Source organism: Lytechinus pictus, chromosome 8 (genome assembly GCF_037042905.1).
Source record: "Lytechinus pictus isolate F3 Inbred chromosome 8, Lp3.0, whole genome shotgun sequence".
In the NCBI taxonomy this organism is placed as follows: Eukaryota; Metazoa; Echinodermata; class Echinoidea; order Temnopleuroida; family Toxopneustidae; genus Lytechinus; species Lytechinus pictus.
Genome location: NC_087252.1, coordinates 5,793,100 through 5,814,948, shown reverse-complemented (window position 1 = coordinate 5,814,948; position 21,849 = coordinate 5,793,100). Strand labels below are relative to the sequence as shown.

At 37.0% G+C, this 21,849-nt stretch overlaps 1 protein-coding gene across 1 annotated transcript in view; it reads right to left on the bottom strand.

Annotated features, from left to right (window-relative positions):
• LOC129267442 (guanylate cyclase soluble subunit beta-2-like) overlaps positions 1-20,953 on the bottom strand; it is a 35,066-nt gene extending 14,113 nt beyond the window's left edge. Inside the window, exons 1-6 of the mRNA XM_054905153.2 lie at positions 20,844-20,953; positions 15,240-15,313; positions 14,989-15,083; positions 5,008-5,271; positions 4,389-4,561; positions 2,327-2,852 (exon numbers count right to left, since the gene is read on the bottom strand). Coding sequence (XP_054761128.2) covers positions 2,327-2,852; positions 4,389-4,561; positions 5,008-5,271; positions 14,989-15,083; positions 15,240-15,313; positions 20,844-20,846 — 1,135 coding nt within the window. The 5' untranslated portion in view covers positions 20,847-20,953. The remainder of the gene's footprint in view (positions 1-2,326; positions 2,853-4,388; positions 4,562-5,007; positions 5,272-14,988; positions 15,084-15,239; positions 15,314-20,843) is intronic.
• Between the last annotated feature and the right edge of the window lie 896 nt (positions 20,954-21,849).

Here is a 21,849-nt window from a genome sequence, read left to right as displayed (position 1 = left end):
AAGACAAGAGCCTCCGCAATCTGCTGGTACATTCCAAATTAACATCTACAACTACTGAGGAGAATCACGGGACCGTGAGATGCGGAAGGAGCAGATGTAATGCATGCAACGTCATACTGCAAGATACCACTATCAAGGGACCTAAGTCTACCTGGATTGTTCGGGATCATTTGACATGCACTATCACCAACTTGATCTATGTCATAGTGTGCACCGCATGTGAAATGCTATATGTCGGTGAGACTAAACGGAAGATGGCCGATCGCACCAATGAACATCTACGATCAATCCGACTTCACACCACAAGACTTCCAGTTGCTCATCATTTCAATCTTCCAGGACACTCCATCAGCAACTTCAAAATATGTGGCATCGTGAGATGTTCTGGTGGTACAGATGAGGAGAGGAAAATCCGGGAAGAACGTATGATCCACCGCCTGGGATGTCTCCAACCAAACGGAGTCAACGCAGCCTTTCGCTTCTTCCCTATGAACTCTTAGTTTCTTGTCAAGTTTCCTTGCTTCTTTGTTTTCTGGTGTGTTGTTGTCACCTTTTCTTTCTAAATATCTAACTCTCGCTCTCTCCCCTCCCCTTTTTCTCATTCGTTCTCTCTCCCTATTTCTCTTCCTTAGCTGGTATATTCTTGCCTTTTCTTCTATTTTCTTTCTCCCACTCCGCCCCTAAATTTGTCTCTCTTTTCTTTTATTCTTCTTTTTGTTTTTCTATTTCTATTTCACCCCTTCTCTGTGTCTCCCACCTCTCTCTCCTCTATCTCTCACCTTCTCTTCTCTATCTCCCTCTCTCCCTCTCTCTATTTTATCCATTTTCTGTTCATTCTACTCTCTGTTCTTCTTATGTTTGCTTTTTTCCAAATGCTTCTCATTCTCTCTTGTTTCTGCTTTCCCGTTTTTCTTTTTTTCTTTTTCTTTTTCTTTTAATTTCTTTCGTTTATTCTCTATCCCTTCTCCTTTATTTCATCGCCTCCTTCCCTCCTCTCTTTCCTTGTTACGTAAGAGCGCCCCTCTGTCGGGTGCGCCTACATCAAGGGCGCTCCTTGAGAGAGTGCACGCTTTACTGTTGTTGATCTTGACGCATTTTCAAAGTTGATCTTAGTCAATAAATCACTCGTGAAATACTTTTCATTACGGAGTTTTTCTTTCTTTTTGAATTGTTTATTTGACCAACTCCGAGCAGAACATTTCCACTTTGTTTATATATATATACAAATGTGTGTGTGTTTCAGAGAGGGTGTGGACGTGTGTGTATTCTTTTGGTCAGTTATTCAAAAAATCTACATGTATGTTTCCTTGATCCTGACCAGATGTCATCCACCTAACAAAGTGATACTCCACATCTCACCTACTCGCCATCACATACCATCACTCAATCGTGACTCTCAAGGTAATACTACTTAGACTTTAGTATACGAAATGAATCGACAACGTTTCAATATTAAATGTCGTCCCCATTTCATCATGAACAAATTATTATTCCTATAATCAACTATTTCCAATCGCAAACATCAAAACATTGCAATGATCTTTTAAAGATAAATTCCAGTTTTGGTAACGATCTCAAAATGACTTTTTACAGAATCTAATATAATGACCACCCAAGTGTCTGTTTGTATGAATAAAAAATATGTGCCAAAGGATTCTGGAAGAAATTGTGTAATTGCTGAGAAATAAGCAAAATAAGCGCGGATTCGGTCACTTCCGTCGGGTCTTTATTCCAGCAATAATAATACACTGTCCCACGTGTGCCTATCTGTGTTTGTGATCTTCAATGTGAACATTTTTCAGCGTAGATTTCAAGATTTCACAAAGTTCAGTTTATGTAACTGTACCAGATCTAGATCCTCGATGATATACTGATAATTAAACCTGGTTTTACAGACTTTCTCATGAAATCAGTGTTTACTGCAACTACTGGAATTTATCTTTAATCTCACCCTCTTTTTCCTCTTAAGCTCAGATGCTCTTTCCTGTAACAATCTTACCAACCTTTGCAAAGGAGCATTTCTTAACAAAACCAATAAAAATTGTCCTTCTTTTTTGTGTCATCTGATATTAATCCCCTAGAAAAAAAAGGAGCGAACGGTAAAAAAAGGGGGGAAAGAGTTTAAAGAACGTGAAGCAGGAAAGAAAGAAATTTGTATGTTGCGAACCAATTAAAATGTTTACATTTTACGCACGGAATATACATGTACATGTATGTCAGTAAGATTATATTGTGAAACGGTATTCATGGTATTACAATGCCTAATATAACTTTGGACTCCTAACACGAAACGGTCATTTTTCAAAAAACTGTTGCAGATACATACCTCTCAGAGAAACAACCGGCATGTGTGGTGCCATGGCTTCTTTATTCAGCGTTGCCATGAAGATCATGTTCAGAAACAGAAATATATTCTCAGACGTCAACTCGATTTGTGGATGATCAAGAATCAAGATATCCCTCAGTCTAGCGCCCTCATCGTTGATCAACGGGCAGAACTGTTGTAGCTTCGATCCAGAATGCATGATCATCAGGTCACCGTTGAAGAGGATGTGGTAAGGGAAGGTCTTGCAGAATGTCTCGGGATCTAGAAGAATCCTTGCTGGGACTTTCGGTTTGAAATGACTGATCGGCAGGATGCGTTTTTCGGAAATCTCCGGGAGGCTTTTATCCCTGGACACCTTTCCCTCTGTTATGTTGTTATCTAACATTCCGATATCCATTCCTGAGAAAGGACATCGTTTGGCCGATCCAACACGTACGAAGTCCTTCTTCATCGAATCATGGCTATGTGGACGAGACCCACCGCCACCAATAAGATGTGATGTTCCATCAACAATGGATGTCCATTCCTATAACATAACAAACATATTTAGATTAATACATAATATCGAAATGTGTTAATAATCTTTAAAGATAACGTTTCCCCAGTTGTTAGCAAAGTAAACTATTTTAAACAGCCTATATACACGCCTGTAAACTCTTCAGACGATTGACAATGATGCTAAGTCGTGTTGTATTCCTAAATGAATATGATATTAGAACAAAATAGCAAATTTATGAAGACAATGATTAACGGTGAAACACAAATTCAGTATTAAAAGGTAATTATCAACTACTCACGATTATATAAATCTTAGCATTAACACGAATGAGTACACATTTATTAATGTTCATTTAGTATCAGGGCATATTATTGCAATGGACGTTTTTCCTTTGACTTCTAATTATTTATTTTTTTTTCGATTTTTTTATTTGGATATTATACAAATATATCAGGCTTTGAGAAAGTATAGTGGGAATTATTTATCCGAGGTTGGACTCGCACTTAAGGAGGCGCGATAGCTCAGTCGGTAGACCGGGGATTCGTATTCCGGTGACCCGGGTTCGATTCCCACTTGGTGCGCTGGTGCCCTTTGGTAAGACATTCATCATCATTACCAGGTCCTTCGGAGAGGACCTTAACCCGTTGGTCCTGTGGTTGCTTGCTTACAAGCATTCATGCTTTCTTAGCAATCAGGTAAAAAAATCCCCCACCCCACCCACCAACATTGTCGGACCTAGTCCTACCCTAGGCCTGTCGAGCCATTGCTAAACAGTTCCCGGGTATGCTGCGCGAGGCTTCTACCCGACTGCTCTTAGTAGTGAGAAGTACGTTGCGTTGCGTTGGCCGTTGCTGCAGTGGTCTAAATACGCGTACGCTTAATATATGCTCTAAGAATTATTGGATATTGACTCACCTTGTTAGGTATGTCTGTTCCAAATTAAAGGATCCTGTACGAACGGCCGTCGGAATCATGTTTTTTGTATGATAATCTAGACACGATTCCACGCTGTTTTTTTCTCCAGATTGTCGCTAATTAGTTTGAGCGAGAGCTTGTTCTTTACTTTATTTTATTTGTATTTTTTGCTGATGATGGGGATCGGGTAAAGTCAGGGAGCATGCGCAGTTTAACGTTGAGAGAAAATGTCGAGCATGAGCATGCGCAATTCTGCCCATGAAAGTATATCAACAAATAAACGGAGCTACAAGAAAACTATACGGAGCTTTTCTTTCCTATTGAAATTATACTTTGCCCCCTGATCACGAATTGATCAATCGTTTTGATACTCATGAATACTCATAAGAGGGATATATACTAGCATATTGCATGTATTGTCGCAATGTTAATTTTTTTTATTTTTCTTTTTTTATGATTGACATTTTACATGTTCATCCTTAAACATTCTGTCATAAATTTCATTCTAAAATAATCAATATTATTCCCAATGAATTTCGATGAGAAATATGCTTAAAAATTAAATTCGGAATCCTAATTCAAGATACGGTTTTTAATTATTCGTATTTCCATCCAGCCATCAAAAAGAAAATCCATAGATTGTGTTACCTCTTCCGTAACGATTCCATCAGTACCTAACGGAGCTAGATCGAACTTGACGAAACACACGTGATACTTGTAGTGATCTTTTAGTATCCCGCAATACTCTGCCTGGTCATGTGACAGAAGTTCAATCTCCACTTCCGTGTTAAAGATGATTCTTCCAACCGCTTTCACGCATCCTTTAAACGAAAATCAATTTTGAAAAATACCGTTGTACAAATCACATAAAAGAATCAATTGATGCTCATTAGTGTTGTGTGATTCCTTTATCATGTTTATCGATGTGACTTCGTTTTAATTCACATTTTGACACCTAGAAGGGAGTGAGCCGTGACAGGTCTCTATTTTACAAGAATGACCGGTGTGCGTAATGTTCTTGCATCATAGACCCCCCCCCCCCTCCCTCCCTTGTCTAAAAGAAACCCCATTGCTTTTTTTAAACCAATTTTCTAATTCAAGCCGAATGAGCAACCGGAATGCATATGATTCAATCAGAAGGAACAATTTGATTAGATGAGCCTCAAATGTGTGCATTACAGAAATTGTTATCGTTTTTCATGCACTCTACTGCCAGCTAACATTGCACTCTTTTTTATGAAATCATAACAAACATTTAGGTTTTTACCATAAACAATGCTGCCAAGACCTCTACGGTTTGAGTAATAATGAAGAATCATTTCGTCGTTCTCTAATTCTTCTACTCTGAATGATGGAACTGTCATCTTTGGATAAAGGGTCTTCATGTAGACACTGTGTAAGAAATCCAAGTTCGCCATGAAATCAGACAGCGTTGCCCCGAGTGCCCGAAAGAGGGCGTCGTAACCACATCGCATGCACCAAACCACCCAGTAAACTCCAAAGGTCTCCAGTACAACGTTTCCATCAACACCTGCAACATGAAAGATCAAGCAAACTTTAGTAAACAATAATGGTTGCCATGGTGGTCATGGTTGTGGTGATAATGGAAATTATGGCAAAAGAAAATATCATAATGGTAATGGTGGTATTTTCATTTCGAGTTATGGTACCCCCCCCCAAAAAAAAAAAGCTCGTTATCACTCAAATCTATTACTAGATTATATGAACGTGTACAGTATGTCCCTAAACAGCGTCGGTATGGAAATATAAAATGCGATTTTGCGATTTAACATGAAAGTTTATCAAAATAAGACATCTGCCGCATGTTATGTACATGTGTGTGTGTGTGTGTGTTTGTATGCGCGAGTGGGGTGTCACCTAGAGTAGTGACATTTTGTGTTTTTAACCAACCAACCGAGGAAATCACCAGTCCAGATAACTATGCTAATTTTTCATCTTAATTCTACCAGTTTCATTTCCAGATAACGCTTGACTTGTAAAAAACGTCGCGTTCTGCCAAGAGCTGTGTTTGTAAAAACCCCTTTTATTTTTCCACTAGGGTCAGGACGACCTCAGGACAAGGCGTGGAATGCGATATTTGTAATACGCGTCCCTTCGGAATCCTGTCCGGACAGTACTGGGAATGAACGCAAAAAGTCTTAAAACCTTCCTTGGGTTCGGGAGATCAATATTTGTCCGCATCCAATTCTTGGTCTCGACTAAAATTTGGACGCGGAAACTGAATTCTTGACACCTTTGGACCTTGTCTTGACGATGTCCTAATGATGTCCCGCCCTTCCTAAACCCTTCCGCGTCTTACTCGGTCAGGACCGTTTTAAAGAAGAAGCCATGCGGGATGTTTCCGAAACGCTCGGACCATGCGGACTGAACTGAGGAGGCAAGTGGGGGTATTTCCGGAAAGTTCGGACTTAACTACGAAAGCAAGTGGGGGCGTTTTAGGTAAATGCAGACTGAAATAAAAAGGCAAGCGGAATGTATCAGGAATGGGTGGATCCAATGTGAACACATTGCAAGCGGGTAAACAAGCAGCAGACAGTACACGATCAGTCATTTGTGGTCAGTATGCGAGAAAGGCAATGGAAAGTAATATAAAAAAACAAAATTGCAAAAGGAACAAAGAACGGCCCAGTCAAGGAGACGCGCCTCATTGGTATATCACTGAGAAAATAAATGCTAGCGCGAAGCACGATGTGATTGTTTCATTGAAAACAGACCTGAACAGATTTGAAAAAACATCCCTCATTACTAACTGGATTGTATAAGTATGTAAGTAAGTATATCACTGGACAGACAATGCGAACGCGAAGCGCGGGCTAGATTTTATTTTCTACTGACCCGAAAGTTTGCATTCAAATATTGCTTGCAACAGTGTAATGATACGAGTAGTTTTAATTCATACTGAACCATGGCCGTACGCAGAGAGGGCAGGGGCAAGTTGCTCCCTACCCCGAAATGTTGAAAACCTACATTTTATACTCACAAAATTCACCAAAACTGTGCACGAATTCCTTCAATTTCACGACAGAATACGCGAAAGCACCCAATGACAAGGTCGATCACGTCGCTCCATCGCAGTCATTGTTTTTCAACGCCTCCTTGCCCCCCCCCCCCCCCGGAAAGTTTTTTTTTTCGTGTGGCCATGTATTGAAATGAAAAAAAGTCATTTTGACAAAAATTAAAACAATTTATGTTGCTGCGTTTTATTGTAAACTGTACTTATACAATTATAACATTGATTGAGTTTAGCATTTTCATACACACTGATACATGTAAATCACAACTGTTAAATATAGCCATTTAACCTCATCCTATATAGAACACGTAGAGAGGTATCCATTCTGCATCGAACCAAAGCAAAGTTTGATGTCCATTGCTTAATTACATTTTCTCTGAAGGTACTCAGAATTACACTGGTTTTCGGAAAAACAAAAAATAACAAATATGTCCATCCTGTAATTTTATTTCTCTCCCCCTATTGTATTTTCTTTGGTCAAATGAATACGCGGTATATTTATAAATTAATTAAGTGGAAATACCTCGAGAACACGATATTGATATTTTTTCTATTTGGCGTCCATCTTATTCATGTTATTTGATTATTAATTTTCTTCTCCTTTTCTTTTTAAAGACAGTTTCAAAAGAAAATATGTAAGAAATAATGGAATACATATCAAATTAACTACCCGATGACGTTTCTGGTTATCACTATAGAGTCGGGGTACAATGGTTTCTTTGTCCATTTCCCTTGCAATGAACACATATCTCCCCGAAAAGTTCCTCCCTCTACTCCAGACAAACTCTTCAAACATAAAAAAATATATAATTTCTCCCTATTTTTTATTATCTGCCTAAGTTAAAATCAAATTATTATATTGACAAGTCAACCGTTAATAATGTATTTGCGAATTAGGAAATTGAAATATTTTAACCGTATGACTTTTAAAATCAATTCATTAAAAATAAAATTTCAAGATAACTGTAATGTGAACTCATCTAAATTATGTTCTTGTGGAGAAAACAAAAATCGGCGACTTCTTACACAACTTATCGTTGTCGCTTTATGATGTTAACCCAAATATACCCTTTCTGATCGTAACTCCCATGCGTGTGACATTTAAGGATATCATTGTCATTAAGCAGAATCGATAAATTTGTTAATCAATTTGGTGTGGTTGGCGCCTTGGCGGTTTCTGAAAATGGATTAAAGGGGAGGTTCACCCTGACGAAAAGTTTGCTGTAAAAAGCAGAAAAGTAATTAACAATACTTGTCATGGGGTTTGAGGAAAATCGATCAAAGATTAAAATAATTATTGTAATATAATTTTTGGATTTTTGACGTCATATACAAATAACTGCCCCATTTGTTATGTAATAATGCATAAATTTAAATATTTTAGAGGTACGTAATGATTTGTTGCTTTCTTTTGAGGAGTTGGTGTGAAATGAATGGATTAATATACTGAAGGTACAATAAAAGCCATTTTCTGAAAAATTGACATTTCATTGTTTTTTTTACCATGCGAAATGTACCAAAGCTGCTCGCATTTGACGTCACAACTCAAATGCTTTAAATTATAATGCTGCATTTCATTTTATACCTTCAACCCCCCTCCCACTGAAAAATAAAATAAATAAATAGAAAATAAAAAGAAAAGAAAAGTAAAAGAAATAAAAATCATAATAATAAATAAACATATGAATGAATGAATAAATAAGTTAAAAAATAAATATAGAAGTAATTGATAGACGTAAAAGGAATCACTGTATAGTCACTAGTGAAAAAATACCAATGCAACGAATAAATGTGGATTCGTTTTGTTGGAAGCAAATACACAAATAAATAGGCTAAGGTAATTTAAATCTAAACTTCTAGCTATATTTTGAACATCGGAAATCAACAACCGCGACACCAGGACTTTTACTCAAGTCCTGCAATTTTGTAAGATGAGGCGAACATCAGCTTACACAGTTGGCTCAAAATAATATGATATAATCTAATTGGATTAAGGAACATGCTTTCTCAAGGTAAGTAAGTTTTAACCAATGAAAATTTGTATTTCATATTTCAAGGCTCATAGAAACAACACAAGAGAGATATAAATTAGTCTTTAAAGAAACATAAATAATGAATGGTACTACACTCTTAAAATAGTAGGGCAAAAATGCCCAACTTTTTAACAAACGCTGGTCAACATAATGTCTACACAACTGTCGGTTAAAATATGCCCAAATTGGGTAATTAAAACTATGAATTTGGTAATAAATTTGCTAAATTTGATAATAATTGCCCAGAATATTTTTTTTTTACCAATGTACATTATCCAACACAGTCATGACAGTGGTCAGTTTTATGTTGCCTAACATTTTAAGTGTGTAGGCATTGATAAGGTTTGAATAATGGAATGCACGAATAAAAAGCTGCCGAAAATGTAGTTTTAGGCAAGGGGGTGTTGAAACAGTTCATTATGTTTTGATCCCCGCCATTTACAAGTTCATATCCATGATCCATTTCTTGGATGAAATAAGACATTCATTACGATTATTTTGAGGTTTTCGTTGAATTTTTAACAAAAGCTTAAAATTCCCCCTTTTGCTGTTGGTCTCTGTAAGCTCGGTATACTTAAAATGCCAGGGTGTGTCGCTTTTTTCCATTGATGATGTTAGATAATATGGGGTTGATTTATTAACGAAAAAGGTCATGGCCTATTATACCTTAAGCATAACGTCACAATTTTATAGCGCCCTCCCCTTGAGGCTATAGGAATTGACTTGTCTCTTGGGTGTCAGACATGTCAGAGATGCGCCAGTTTTAGATAACCAAGCATGATTGACGTCAATGCATAAGGTATATTCTTAATTAAGATTAATTTCTGCCATTTTTTTTACTCTATGTTAAAATTATGAGAAGCTTCAAATGTCTAGTTTTTGTGTACAATGTTCACTGTGCTTTTTCTCCAATGCTTTAATGGTAACTGCGATGATCTAAGTTATTATTCCGAGACAATTTATGAAAAATTCGAATATAAAAAAGCTGATAAACTGAGCATGTACAGTACTGTTATAGATCTCTGTCACTATTGGCTTTCCATAGTTAAACCACACGTTAAATCAAGCGTTTAGGCTAACTACACCTGAGTTCCAAATACAGGTCAGACTGATTGATCCACCTGTACCAGCCGAAAGTTGGCAATTATACTTTCTATTTTTTCTCTAGCTTTGTTTTTCATTCAAATATCATTGAAAAACTTAATTCAAAAGGGGCATAAGCTGTGAAAATGCAAGTAAATAACATATATATCTGTATTTACTCCATCCATTCCTCCAACACAGATACAGAGCGAGCAGTTGGTGAAAAATTTGTAAGCGTTGTGACTGATGCTGACAGCCTTCATTGTCATTATAATCCGATATTGTACATGTATATTGTTGAAAGTTCTCACCACGCGAATTTTCTCACCACACGAATACAAGGTCGTTATCATTATGTATTTTTCAAGAAGGACATGCGTTTGCGGATTAGTGTATTAGATATTATTATTTTGACAGGCATGATGAAGACTTGAAAATGCTATATCATTCGGATTTTTACCGCAAGCTTTTAGACAGAACTGCGCAGTTTCTATGACCTTCATCTGTCCTCTGTGAATGGAACAAATCTTCAAAAATGGTTTAGACTTGAAAGCCATGATCAGAGGAGAGCCAGAATGTTAAAGTATATTTCTTATTTTTTGAGGGCCAGTTTGGTATTGTTTGACAATGCTGCAATATGACATTTTATTCCTATTTTCGTCACTCTCTTTCTTCATCACACCTGCTTATTGTTCTAGTTACAGTATGCATTTTTAACAAACATAATTACATTCATTTTAAATGAATAACATAAACAACAATACCCTATTACCGCATATGTAAAGTGTATTATCTCTTCAACTTAAATCGGAATTTCACCCTGATTTTTTAAAATCGGAAAATTATCAAAATACATTAATGAAGGTTAAGTGAAATTCCATCGATAAGTAAATGAGTTTTTATCTTTCAAAGTTGTTTGATTTTGTGACTTCACAGACGATCAGCTGTTACTTATGTCGTCTAATATAAATAAAAATGATTTTATTTACAGTGATGGATAGGCTATACAATCAGACACATTTATTTTATATCACTTTCAGTAAGAAAAATATTTTTATTCACCGTATTCGATTAAATTTTTTTAATCCATGAGGCGCGATAGCTCAGTCGGTAGATCGGGGGATTTGAATCCAGGTGACCCGGGTTCGATTCCAATTCGGTGCGCTAGTGCCCTTTGGTAAGGCATTTATCCTCATTACCAGGTCCCTCGGAGAGGACCTTAAGCCGTCGGTCCCCTGGTTGTTTGCTTACAAGCATTCATGCTTTCTTAGCAGTCAGGTAAAAAAAAATCCCCATCATTTACCATGATACATGGGGGAGCTGCTCACATCTGAAGTTACAAATTGAAAACTTCATAACTTCATAGCCTTCTTATTCTTTGATGGTTTTTCCCTCAGACAATCACTAATATTTGTGTTTATTTTTTCAGCTATTATTAAAACCAAACCTTTCTCAATATGAACTTTCCCTTTAATCTAGACGAAGCTGGTCTATTATGAACGCGTTATTCTGTTCTAAGTGGGTCTGGGTGCTATCTGATCTATATGACCCATGCGAAACACACACACACAAAAACAATACATTAATAGTCGACATCGAAACATTTTATTTATACTTTAAATAGAATAAAAAATAGTTAACTAATAAGTTAGGAGCCCCTGCATTTTCTTCTTTCATAGATCAATACTGGCGAATCTAGATAAATCTTTAGTATTTTAAAGATGATGATTTAAGGTTTGGGATTTTCTTTTCTTTTATTTTTCCCCATAATTAAGTTTTGCATGTGTAGCTTGTCTCTGTTTTCATTGCTCAATGCCTTAATTTCTTATACTACAGGCCATTGAGATCTAAATTAAGCGTTGACATAGGCTCTCTGTGGCTCAAAGACTTGAATAAACCTTACATATTTGAAACATATTGCAAAATATGATACAAGGCCGAACGCGGTTAATCACATTTCAAAATGCAACTTCAAATGGGAGAAAGAAGGAGAGGATGAACATAAAGAAGTAAATAAAAAGCATACTGGTAGGGGAAGGTTAATTTGATTAATATAAAATATAAGGACTGACATTCTTGTAGGCAGGCAAATGTTACCACACGAGTCTCGTTTCTTCACATTCATGACATTGCCACTTATTTCAATCCTGGCAATTATTAGTCAGGCAAGTCTAACTTTATTTCAAAAGGACAATCTTATTACGCCATATCAATTCTTATATTCCTGAGAAATATCACATTATGCAGTGTTATGTAAGGCTAAAAAGAGAAAACCAACCCAACGATTTCCTTTCAAAATATAGTATATGCATACAGATTCTACAAGATAAGCTTCCCCCTCATAATTTCCATTCGCATGAAAGCGTAAACATATTAACAAGAATTAGCTTTTGAATTCAAATAAGCCCAATAGCGAGCAATATCGACAAGTCCTGCATTTCTACCATTTCCTTGACAATGTTTTAGGAACTAAGATGAATTTCCTTCGATCATATGTCAGAAATACACCTCAGCACGAATATACACCCGCATGCCTTTGTTAGATTATTTGTCCATCAACGTCAATGTGGATGCCGATATCGTCGCTTTTATAGTCCATGGTTTTAGACTATTAAACTAATGAAGATAATACTGTGGATAACGTAACAGAATATAATTTCGGCAAGAATAGTACAAAAATGCACAGACGGGGAATATGCGCAATTGATGCTACTGCGTAATTTTCCCCCGTCTAAATCATTTTAACTGAACTTTAAGATTATAAAAGAATTACATTAGTATTTTGTCAGTGTGTGTTTGTGTTTATTTCATTATTTTTTTTTTCATTTAGGGAAGGTTAAGTACGATATGATTTTTATATCCAGAAAATATATGGGAGAAAGAGCTACTAGGATAAGAAAAATATATTTAATGAGCTGTGTTCTTCTTTATCTTTATTTCCCATGTAGTTGTTTTATTATTGTTTTATTATTATCAGTACTATTATTATCATCATCACACATTCATCTTTATTATCATCACCATAAAAACCGTGGCAAATTTTTCGATTTGTAAGGTTAAAGCAATATTTCCAATATGAATGTCATAGTCATCACGACCATCATTCTACATCCTTTACCTCAATAACTGTATTCCTATACTTACATAGGCCAATGTGATATTTTGTGTTATTCTTAATCAAAATGGAACCGAGAAATAGTTGTGTAAATTGTAATTAAAGCTACGAATCTCGCCAAACATGTCACTTGTCACTTTCTGGAGAATCGATCCCTGCGATGAATTTCCTTACAAAAAAAATCGAATGCAAGGTGTTTAATATGCTAAACGTTCATGAATTAACAACATGAACAAGATTTAAACAAAAAAATAGGAAATTCATTGATTTCTTGTAATGTCTTTGTTGAAATCTAAAAATAGGAAGGCAAGGGAAACCAAACAACATAGTATCGGGTGTCACGATCTATCGAGGAATATAAGCTTGCATTTTTAGTATGAATTTGTTTCATAACTCCTCGTTTTCCCTTAAGAATCAATTGAATTAAAACGATATATTGTCATTATCTACATTTGTATTACTATTATAATCATCATCATCATTTGCAGTATTATGATTACTATCTTTCTAAATGCTATTATGTGGAATTGATGTTAGAGAAGAACATTAACGTATTTGGCCGGCTTCACCAGGTGTTCACCATGTAAAGCTCAGCAGGGAGGTGTATTGTTTTCAATTATTTGAGATCGGATGTATTGGCCATTGCGTCTTAATTATGCCCCATTTATTTCATGTTGTGCCGTTGATTGTTTCCTCGTCCATATAGGTTCACACCCTATCATGTGGAGATGAATTTAGTTCGGGCAGTGTTTATTAATGTTGTGCCCTTTGAATGTTTCCTCGTCTGTAGAAGTGGGCACCCTATGCAGAGAGGAATTGGTTGCGTCATTATGCACCCCGGGTAGGGATGTGCGGACGCGTGGGGGCGGACGCTTTAGTAAATTGTGATTGAATTATCGGATAAAATATACCCGGGTCCTACCAAGTAGTTATGCTGAAGCCGTCCTCTTTGATTAAGTGGTATACCCATTTTATGAAGTTATAACATTGAACTTAGGATGGTGATTTACAGATTTAAGAACCGTACTAATATGTATTCAAATTATATTAGTATAAAATCATCTCACAACCAAGTTATTCATGTTGTAATCGTCAAGATTATTAAGCCTATTCACATAATGTATTATGTATCATGCATGAGATTAAAAACCACAACCAACGGCACATCTTAGTTTCTTGTGATTGTGTGAATTGTGAGTGTAACTTATTCCGTAACTCAAAAAGGCAGTGACGTTAACATCAAAATTGAATTTATTCCATATTCGGGGGAATTTTGGACAATGGGAAAGGATTCAAAATGTTGCCATGATGTTTGCTCTAACAGTAATAGTTAGCATTATGATCACCATGTTAATCATTATTAAGAATACATTTTTTACACTGCGTTCACTCGTCTAGACATGTCTGTCTCATTATTGAATTTGATATCGAATAAAAATGTTATTGTTGTTGCGCTTAGCAATCAATAGGGTGAGTTGTGAACAATATACACGCTTACAAGAGTAACCATAATCTATAGAACTTGTAAAAAGCCATGAAACTTGAAGCAACAGTGGAACTATATTTTAACTCGACATAGAGCATGAAAAACGCATACCAAAAAAATATCGTTTAAGAGGTGAAAATACACGGGTGGTCATGGTGGTGGGAGGGTGTAGTTTCTTAATTTGAAAGGGGGCAGGGGGAATAAATAGGAGGCGCGATAGCTCAGTCGGCAGAGCGGGGGATTCGTATTCCGGTGACCCGGGTTCGATTCCCACTTGGTGCGCTAGTGCCCTTTGGTAAGGCATTTATCCTCAGTACCAGGTCCTTCGGAGAGGGACCTTAAGCCGTCGGTCCTCTGGTTGCTTGCTTACAAGCATTAATGCTTTCTTAGCAATCAGGTAAAAAAAAAATCACCACCAATAGGTGACATGAACTCAGACATGTAAGAGGGAGTCCAAGGGTGGAGGACCCATGAACGTTAATGGAAAATGATCTTACCTAAAACCTCGGATGCAGCTCCGACGATCTGATATGTGATCGAGTCAGGATACATATCAAACTTGACAAAACGATCATCAACACCAGCTTTTATCCTTGGGAGAAACAAAATGAAAATCGTGATATTATAGTCTTGTTAACATAGACAAGTCAATAACTTGTAGTTGTTTTGGTTTTGTTTTTCTTTCATCGGTATGATTGGTCTGCTTATTTATTAGAGTGAAACAAATAAATGAATTGGGGGCACTTACCTGATTTTCTCCCACGTCTCATTGCCCCATTTCTCAGTGACGAGGTCTTTGATGCTAACATTCACGCTTCCGTACTGAAAGTAAATCAAATGAACACTTATTCATTCTCATTTTAAACTGTCAGGGTGTAAACAATGTATATAAATAGTATTAATTTGCATAATTGTAATATTGTATACTGCGGCCTAAATTTCTATGTTATGAAATTGGGAGTTGAGTTGAAATTAAATGAAGCAAACTATAAACTTGAAACTTGAAGCAGTGTATTTGAGTTTTGTCAGACGTGTATCAAACAGATATGATTATTTACGTCTGGGACCGACCTTTAACGTCACCATCCTAAAGACGTGACCAGGGATCGAACCTCGAATCTCTGCAGAGAACAATACACGAATATGTAGTCAATTTTTAAATTTAAAATGCTAGTTATATTAAAAATAAAATTCATCCCAGGTCAATATCACTTTCAAATGACAGCGTGGCTGTGTGGTTGTTTATAACATAATTATCTTAAGGGCAATTCCATAGGTTGGTGGACATATAGCCCATCTGAACCGTAACGTGAGTAACCACTTTTTCTGCACCCCTAGTAAAAACCATGTGTTCTTTATTTTTTGAATTATATACAAATTTGTCTCCCTAATATACTTCTTTGTAATGGATATAATCAACTTTCATAAAAGCCTTGCATGAGGACACTTTTCACTTATGTCCACTTTTGGATCCCTGTGGGACGTCTGATCTGATTTTTATACTTTTACTGATACTTCACTGATACGATTATTTACTACCACAAACTATCTCATGTCTATTAAATATGCTTTACTCCAATCATATTCGTTACCCTCAATTAAAAAACTTCAGTTTTCGAAAAATGAAATTGCGTGGTATAACATCAAACCATTTACGTAAATCGAGGAAAATACCTCCGATTATTCGCCCTAATCAGTTATACATGCAGTAATAGAATACAAAGGTCTAAAAGCTGACTGGGAATTTGTAGGTAGTTTGTTTTCATTCAAGTATACATGTACATACAGTTGATTGTGGATTGCTCTTTCTAATATTTTAGACAAGGTAGGTAGAACAGATCGGTCCAACATTATCGACATCATATGACCCTCCTTTGTGTATTGGAATAATTCTTGCCGTCTTTGAATCTCTTGGAATAGTACACGTTCGCATTGTAATATTGTATAAATTTGCTCTGGGGTGATTTTGTCCCATTCTTCCAGAGTTCCAGGAGATAACGCCGGACATCTTGAAAAGTGTCTCCTGGTTGAATTCTTTGATTGACCGATTTTCCTAGCTGATCCCACAAGTGTTCAATCGGGTTCATGTCTGGTGAACAAGCGGGCCATGGATCCGAGCGCTGAACATTGTGGTCATCCAAAAATCTTTGGGCAATGTTCGCTCGATGGGGACAACCCCCTGTTGAAATTGTTGAATGTATGCCTACAGGATGGCCATGATCATTAGCTTTTGAATAGTCAATTTCTTGCAGTTTTTTTTTATTGACATTTCTATTGTTTAAAGCATTTAACCGCCCACGCATGACTGTTAACATGAAAATGTCATGTCATACTGGAAGAGGAACATTGTCTGGTCATGTTGACATACAATAATTTTCCTTTAATCAAATATTTATATGAAATATTTTAAGTTTTCTAAGTGTCCAAGAGCTTTTTTTTGCCGAGTGTATATACAAAAAAAAAGTAAATACTGATATGTTTCCTCTACAGAAACCGGTCGGCTCCAAAGGGTTAACATCGGCACGTCACATGGAATATCAAACCCCCATGGAATTTTTAAATATTACATAGCGATCGCTTAAACTTGTTATCTGTACTCCGGATTCACCCCTGAGCCAGAAATACAAAAAAATCAACAAGTGATTGACTGTTAGGCGTAAATCTCGTGGGTTGAGATATAACCTGTGTCATCTGCTTGGCCATTCATAGATTTGTTCACTTTTTTGACGGATTATTTTTAGTTATTATGTTACAGTTAAATCCAAAGTATAATAACATTACATGTCTTTGCAAATACTTTCTCGAGATTTTGTTCTAAACTCTCAAATAATTTTGACTATCAGGTTTCCTATACAATATACCAACGAACAGAGAGCTCCTATTAGCACGCCGCAGTTCGAGCCACACAATTTATAATGTTACATGTTCAAGATCTATTCTTCATAAGTATTTGCAGATATATAACACACCCACTCCTCCTCCATGGGTGCCCTTATTTCTTCTCACATACTTATATTCTTTAACATCAAACAAACTATCAGAATTTTCTTCAGTCAACCATGTTTCAGACAAACTGAACATATCATAATGATTATTACTAAGCAAATTTTGTACATCAGCAACCTGATTTACCAGACTCCTTACTTTGAGATAGACAAGTTTGGTGCCTTTCATTTTGTTTAATTTGAAATTGCTATTCGATTTATCTTGAATACATGTACATGTACTTGCTAACATCTCACTGCATTTTACTTCATCTACATTATTCCCAAAGGGTAGCTGTTGCGTCAACCACATAGGACAGAGCTATGCAGATCTGAATCATAAGTGCTTTTCAGGACCCGTCCACAAGATATATGCACGCATTGGGAATAATGCCTGTTGGTTCTTTTTTAACCGACTTACTGCAAATAGCACATGGGTATCTAACCATTATTAATAACTGTGTTAAGACTTACGTGGAATATGTCACTTTAAGTAGTTACTTGTAATTACAAATAACTCTCAATGTATTGCAAGGGAAAAGATACGTACACGAGAGTGCACCATAATAAATGAACGTCATTTTAAATAAGTAATAATTGAAACACGGAACTATAACTCATTGAGCAATGATCAAACAAGATAAAGTTGGAACAATTACAATAAATCACAGTAATAAATAATTATAAGGTATAGCTAGCACCCTTGTGAATTTATATTAACTACCTAATCTGAATCACGATGTAACACAGTACCTACAATTTTATAGATCTAGACTTAGTAAATGCAGATCTGTAAATAATACATTTTATTAAGAGACTTGGTCTCTAGATCTATTCCAAGTAGACAACTATTCAACACAAGCGAGGTCAGTTCCACAAGGCAAGCAGAAGACAGTCTGTGAGGCTTGGAATGGCTACCACAGTGTACCCATCTTCCAGGAAAATCGGCATCTCACGACAGTCATCACACCCCGGGGTAAATACCGCTACAAAACCGTGCCTCAGTGAAACATCGCTTCTGATGAGGGCTACACCAGGCGATAAGACGAGATTGTGTCAGCCATACCATGCAAGACAAAGTGTGTTGGTGACGTCCTACTCTGGGCTGACACATTAGCAGGCAGCTTCTTCCGAGCAGTCGAGTGGCTGGGCATCTTTGGTAGAAAAGCAATCATCATCAACCCTTCCAAATTCACACTTGGCGTCGAATTCGAAGGCTTCGCAATCACAACTGACAGTGTCCGTCAATGCCAGGAATACTTGCAGGCGATTCTTGATTTCCCAGCACCGTCTAATATCACCGAAGCGCGCTCATGGATCAGGTTTGTCAACCAAGTATTGTAGGCCTTCAGTATGACAGAGAATATGTTACCATTTCGTCAACTCCTGAAGCCCAGTACGCCATTCGTCTGGACAACTGCCCTCCAGCGTGCCTTTAAAGAGTCCAAGGTCGTCACTGCGGGCGTGATCGAAGATGGCGCGAGGATATTTGACCCCAGCAAGCCTACCTGCCTGGCAATGGACTGGTGTAAGGATGGCATTGGCTTGTGGCTTCTGTAGAAACACTGCACCTGCGGTGGCACTATCTCCTTCTGCTGTGCCACAGGTTGGAATGTAATACTTGTAGGGAGTCGATTTACTCATGCTGCTGAATCCCGCTACGCTCATGTGGAAGTCGAAGCACTAGCAATACCAACCGCTCTTGACAAGGCACAGTACTTCGTCTAGGGATGAGAGGATCTCACCATTGCCGTTGACCACAAGCCGCTATTCAAATTTTAAGCGATAGGACCTTAGAGGGGATCCCTTATCCCCGCTTGCGGAATCTAAAGGAGAAGACAGACACTGCGATACAACTTCAGAATGTTCCATGTCCCTGTCGTCCGTCATTGAGCTCCAGATTGCCTCTCTCGCTACCCTACAGGCAAGGCAGAGAAATTGCACCTCCCAGATGACGTAGCCGTGGCTGGTGTCATGCCGCTGTCGTTCCTGCACTCACCGACGTTTCGGACCGTGGACCCTTACACTGATTATGTTGAAGTCTGCACACTATCATCTACCATGTGTGCACTGGACTAACCTCTGATCATTTACATGGGATAGAGTACGTTCTGCGACAGCGAGTGATGACAACATGCGGGCCCTCCTTGAACTATTCGAGTCTGGCTTGCCTGTACAACGCCATGCACTTCCCACCCACTGCGTAAATACTTCTAGCTTTCTTTCTTCGGTTATCCTCTACAAGTCTCAAATGAACACAACATGACCCCCAAAATAATTTGTGATAGAAATGTAGTTGCACATCATGAAAATAATACTCGTGGACATGCTACATGTAGATGTGTTTGCGACAATAGCGTTACCCAAGATGATTTCGATACTTCACCAAACATATTGTTATTATTGCTCCTAAAAATATGGAAAGCGCGGTATTGTTTTGTTTATGAAAAAGAATACCTCGAAATCATTAATTAAAAAAATCGTAAAAAAAAAGGGTGTAACGTATTATATAAAGTAAACCGAGTGGTGTAAGGCGCCTTATACATGGAAAGTCCGGTGTCAAGTCCCCGGTCGCGTCACCTATGCCCGTGAGGAAGTCATTTAATCGGCAATGCTCTTTTATCCTGCATTCAAATAAATGAAAATGCTTTACGCATTCTTGGAAAGTAGGTGTGCGCTTGTTTAAAGAAAAAAAATGGAAAGAATGAATAAAGCAAAAAGAAGATTGAAGACTACATCGAACACTATTTCTTGTCTTGTGTCTTAGTATATTAAGTTTGTGCTCGGGTAATGATGGTAATAGTGCTGATATTTTAAGGAAAAAAAAACGATGAGAAGGACGATAATTCTGATAATGGTGATAATGTATGCGATGTGGTGAAATAAAAAAAAAACGATGGTGTTTGGAATAATAATACTGTGATATTGCTGATGTTTGAAATAACGCTGATAACGGTGTTGACGCCTGGTTTAGAAAGTATAGTTTGATACGTGAAAGGTAATGCCTAGTTCTTAGGGTAAAGGTAAAGTCCAATCATTATTTAAGTTAAATCCGCATCATTAGAATTTAGGTAACGACCGTAACATTAGGGTTAGGGTTAAACCCAATCATTAAAAAAACCAATCCTTTGTCCAGCAATCCCTTTCAAAATAAAAATCAAACAAACAAACTGATTTTTTTTTTATATGTTTAGCTATCCCTCTCACATTAAAAACAACCCGCATTTTCTTTCTATGTTCAGCTATCCCTCTCACATTAAAAAGAATTTATTTTCCTTGTAAAATTTTGTATTTTATATGGATAATCGTTTATTCTAAACAATAAATAAGTTGGTCATACGCTTAGAAAAAAAAATGAGTCAACTTACCATAGCCGGCACTTCGATTTCTAGTCTTCACTTGAAGAAATTAAAAGTGACGAACAGCAAAATATTTTCAACTTTCCGCCAGAGAGCAACTGATGAAGTAAACTTTGAATGAAGGGTTGAAAGCTATCTGACTTTCTCCCGATTGCATTATGAGCGAAGGCACAGGATAATGGCATTGGGCACAAAGCGTGTGTTGTCATGGTTACTGATGTACGTATCAACAGGGTAGATGCAAAGTATATAAAAAGAAAAATAAGTCGAAGGGATGCAAAAAGAGTACTCTTGTGAACTAATCATCCGCGATGATTGCTTGAGACATCGCCCACAAATTATTCAATTATTGATTATCTACTTGATGTTGTATAACCAAAGGGAATTAGACTAGGGGGAAGAGAACTTGTTATCACCAATTGTGATCCGGTATGGGAATGGTCAAGTCGTAAGCATAATTATGATGATACTAATAGTACAGTAGTAAGGGCTACGCAATGCCACATTCCAATTTACGTTCTAATATCAAGAAGGTGACAATTTGCAAAGACCCTAATTACCAATCAACAAGTGAGTCGTAATGTTAATGCGAAACATCAGCACTATCTAGCACCACCTGAGGTCATTATATACTAAAATCTGGTTCTGTTTCTAATAATAGCGATAAATAATAATGATAGTGATATACTGATTTGTATAGCGCAATACCTATGAGCATATATTCTACTGCGCTGAAATTAGGACCGTATGAAATGCTTGAAAACAAATTAGAAAAGGGAAAAAATGCATAGAAATTAATTAAAAAGATATGTTTGTTTGAACGTCTCTAATAATTGACAAGATCTAATTACATACGACAAACCTTTCCATCATTTTGTGGCTGCACAGGCGAAATCACGATCTCCCAAAGTTATCTTTTCTTACGCGTGGGGATTTGAAGGAGCAAATTATCATAAGAACTGCGAAGGTACTAAGTGTGTCTGTGAACTTTTCTTTGTAAAAGCACAGAAATATA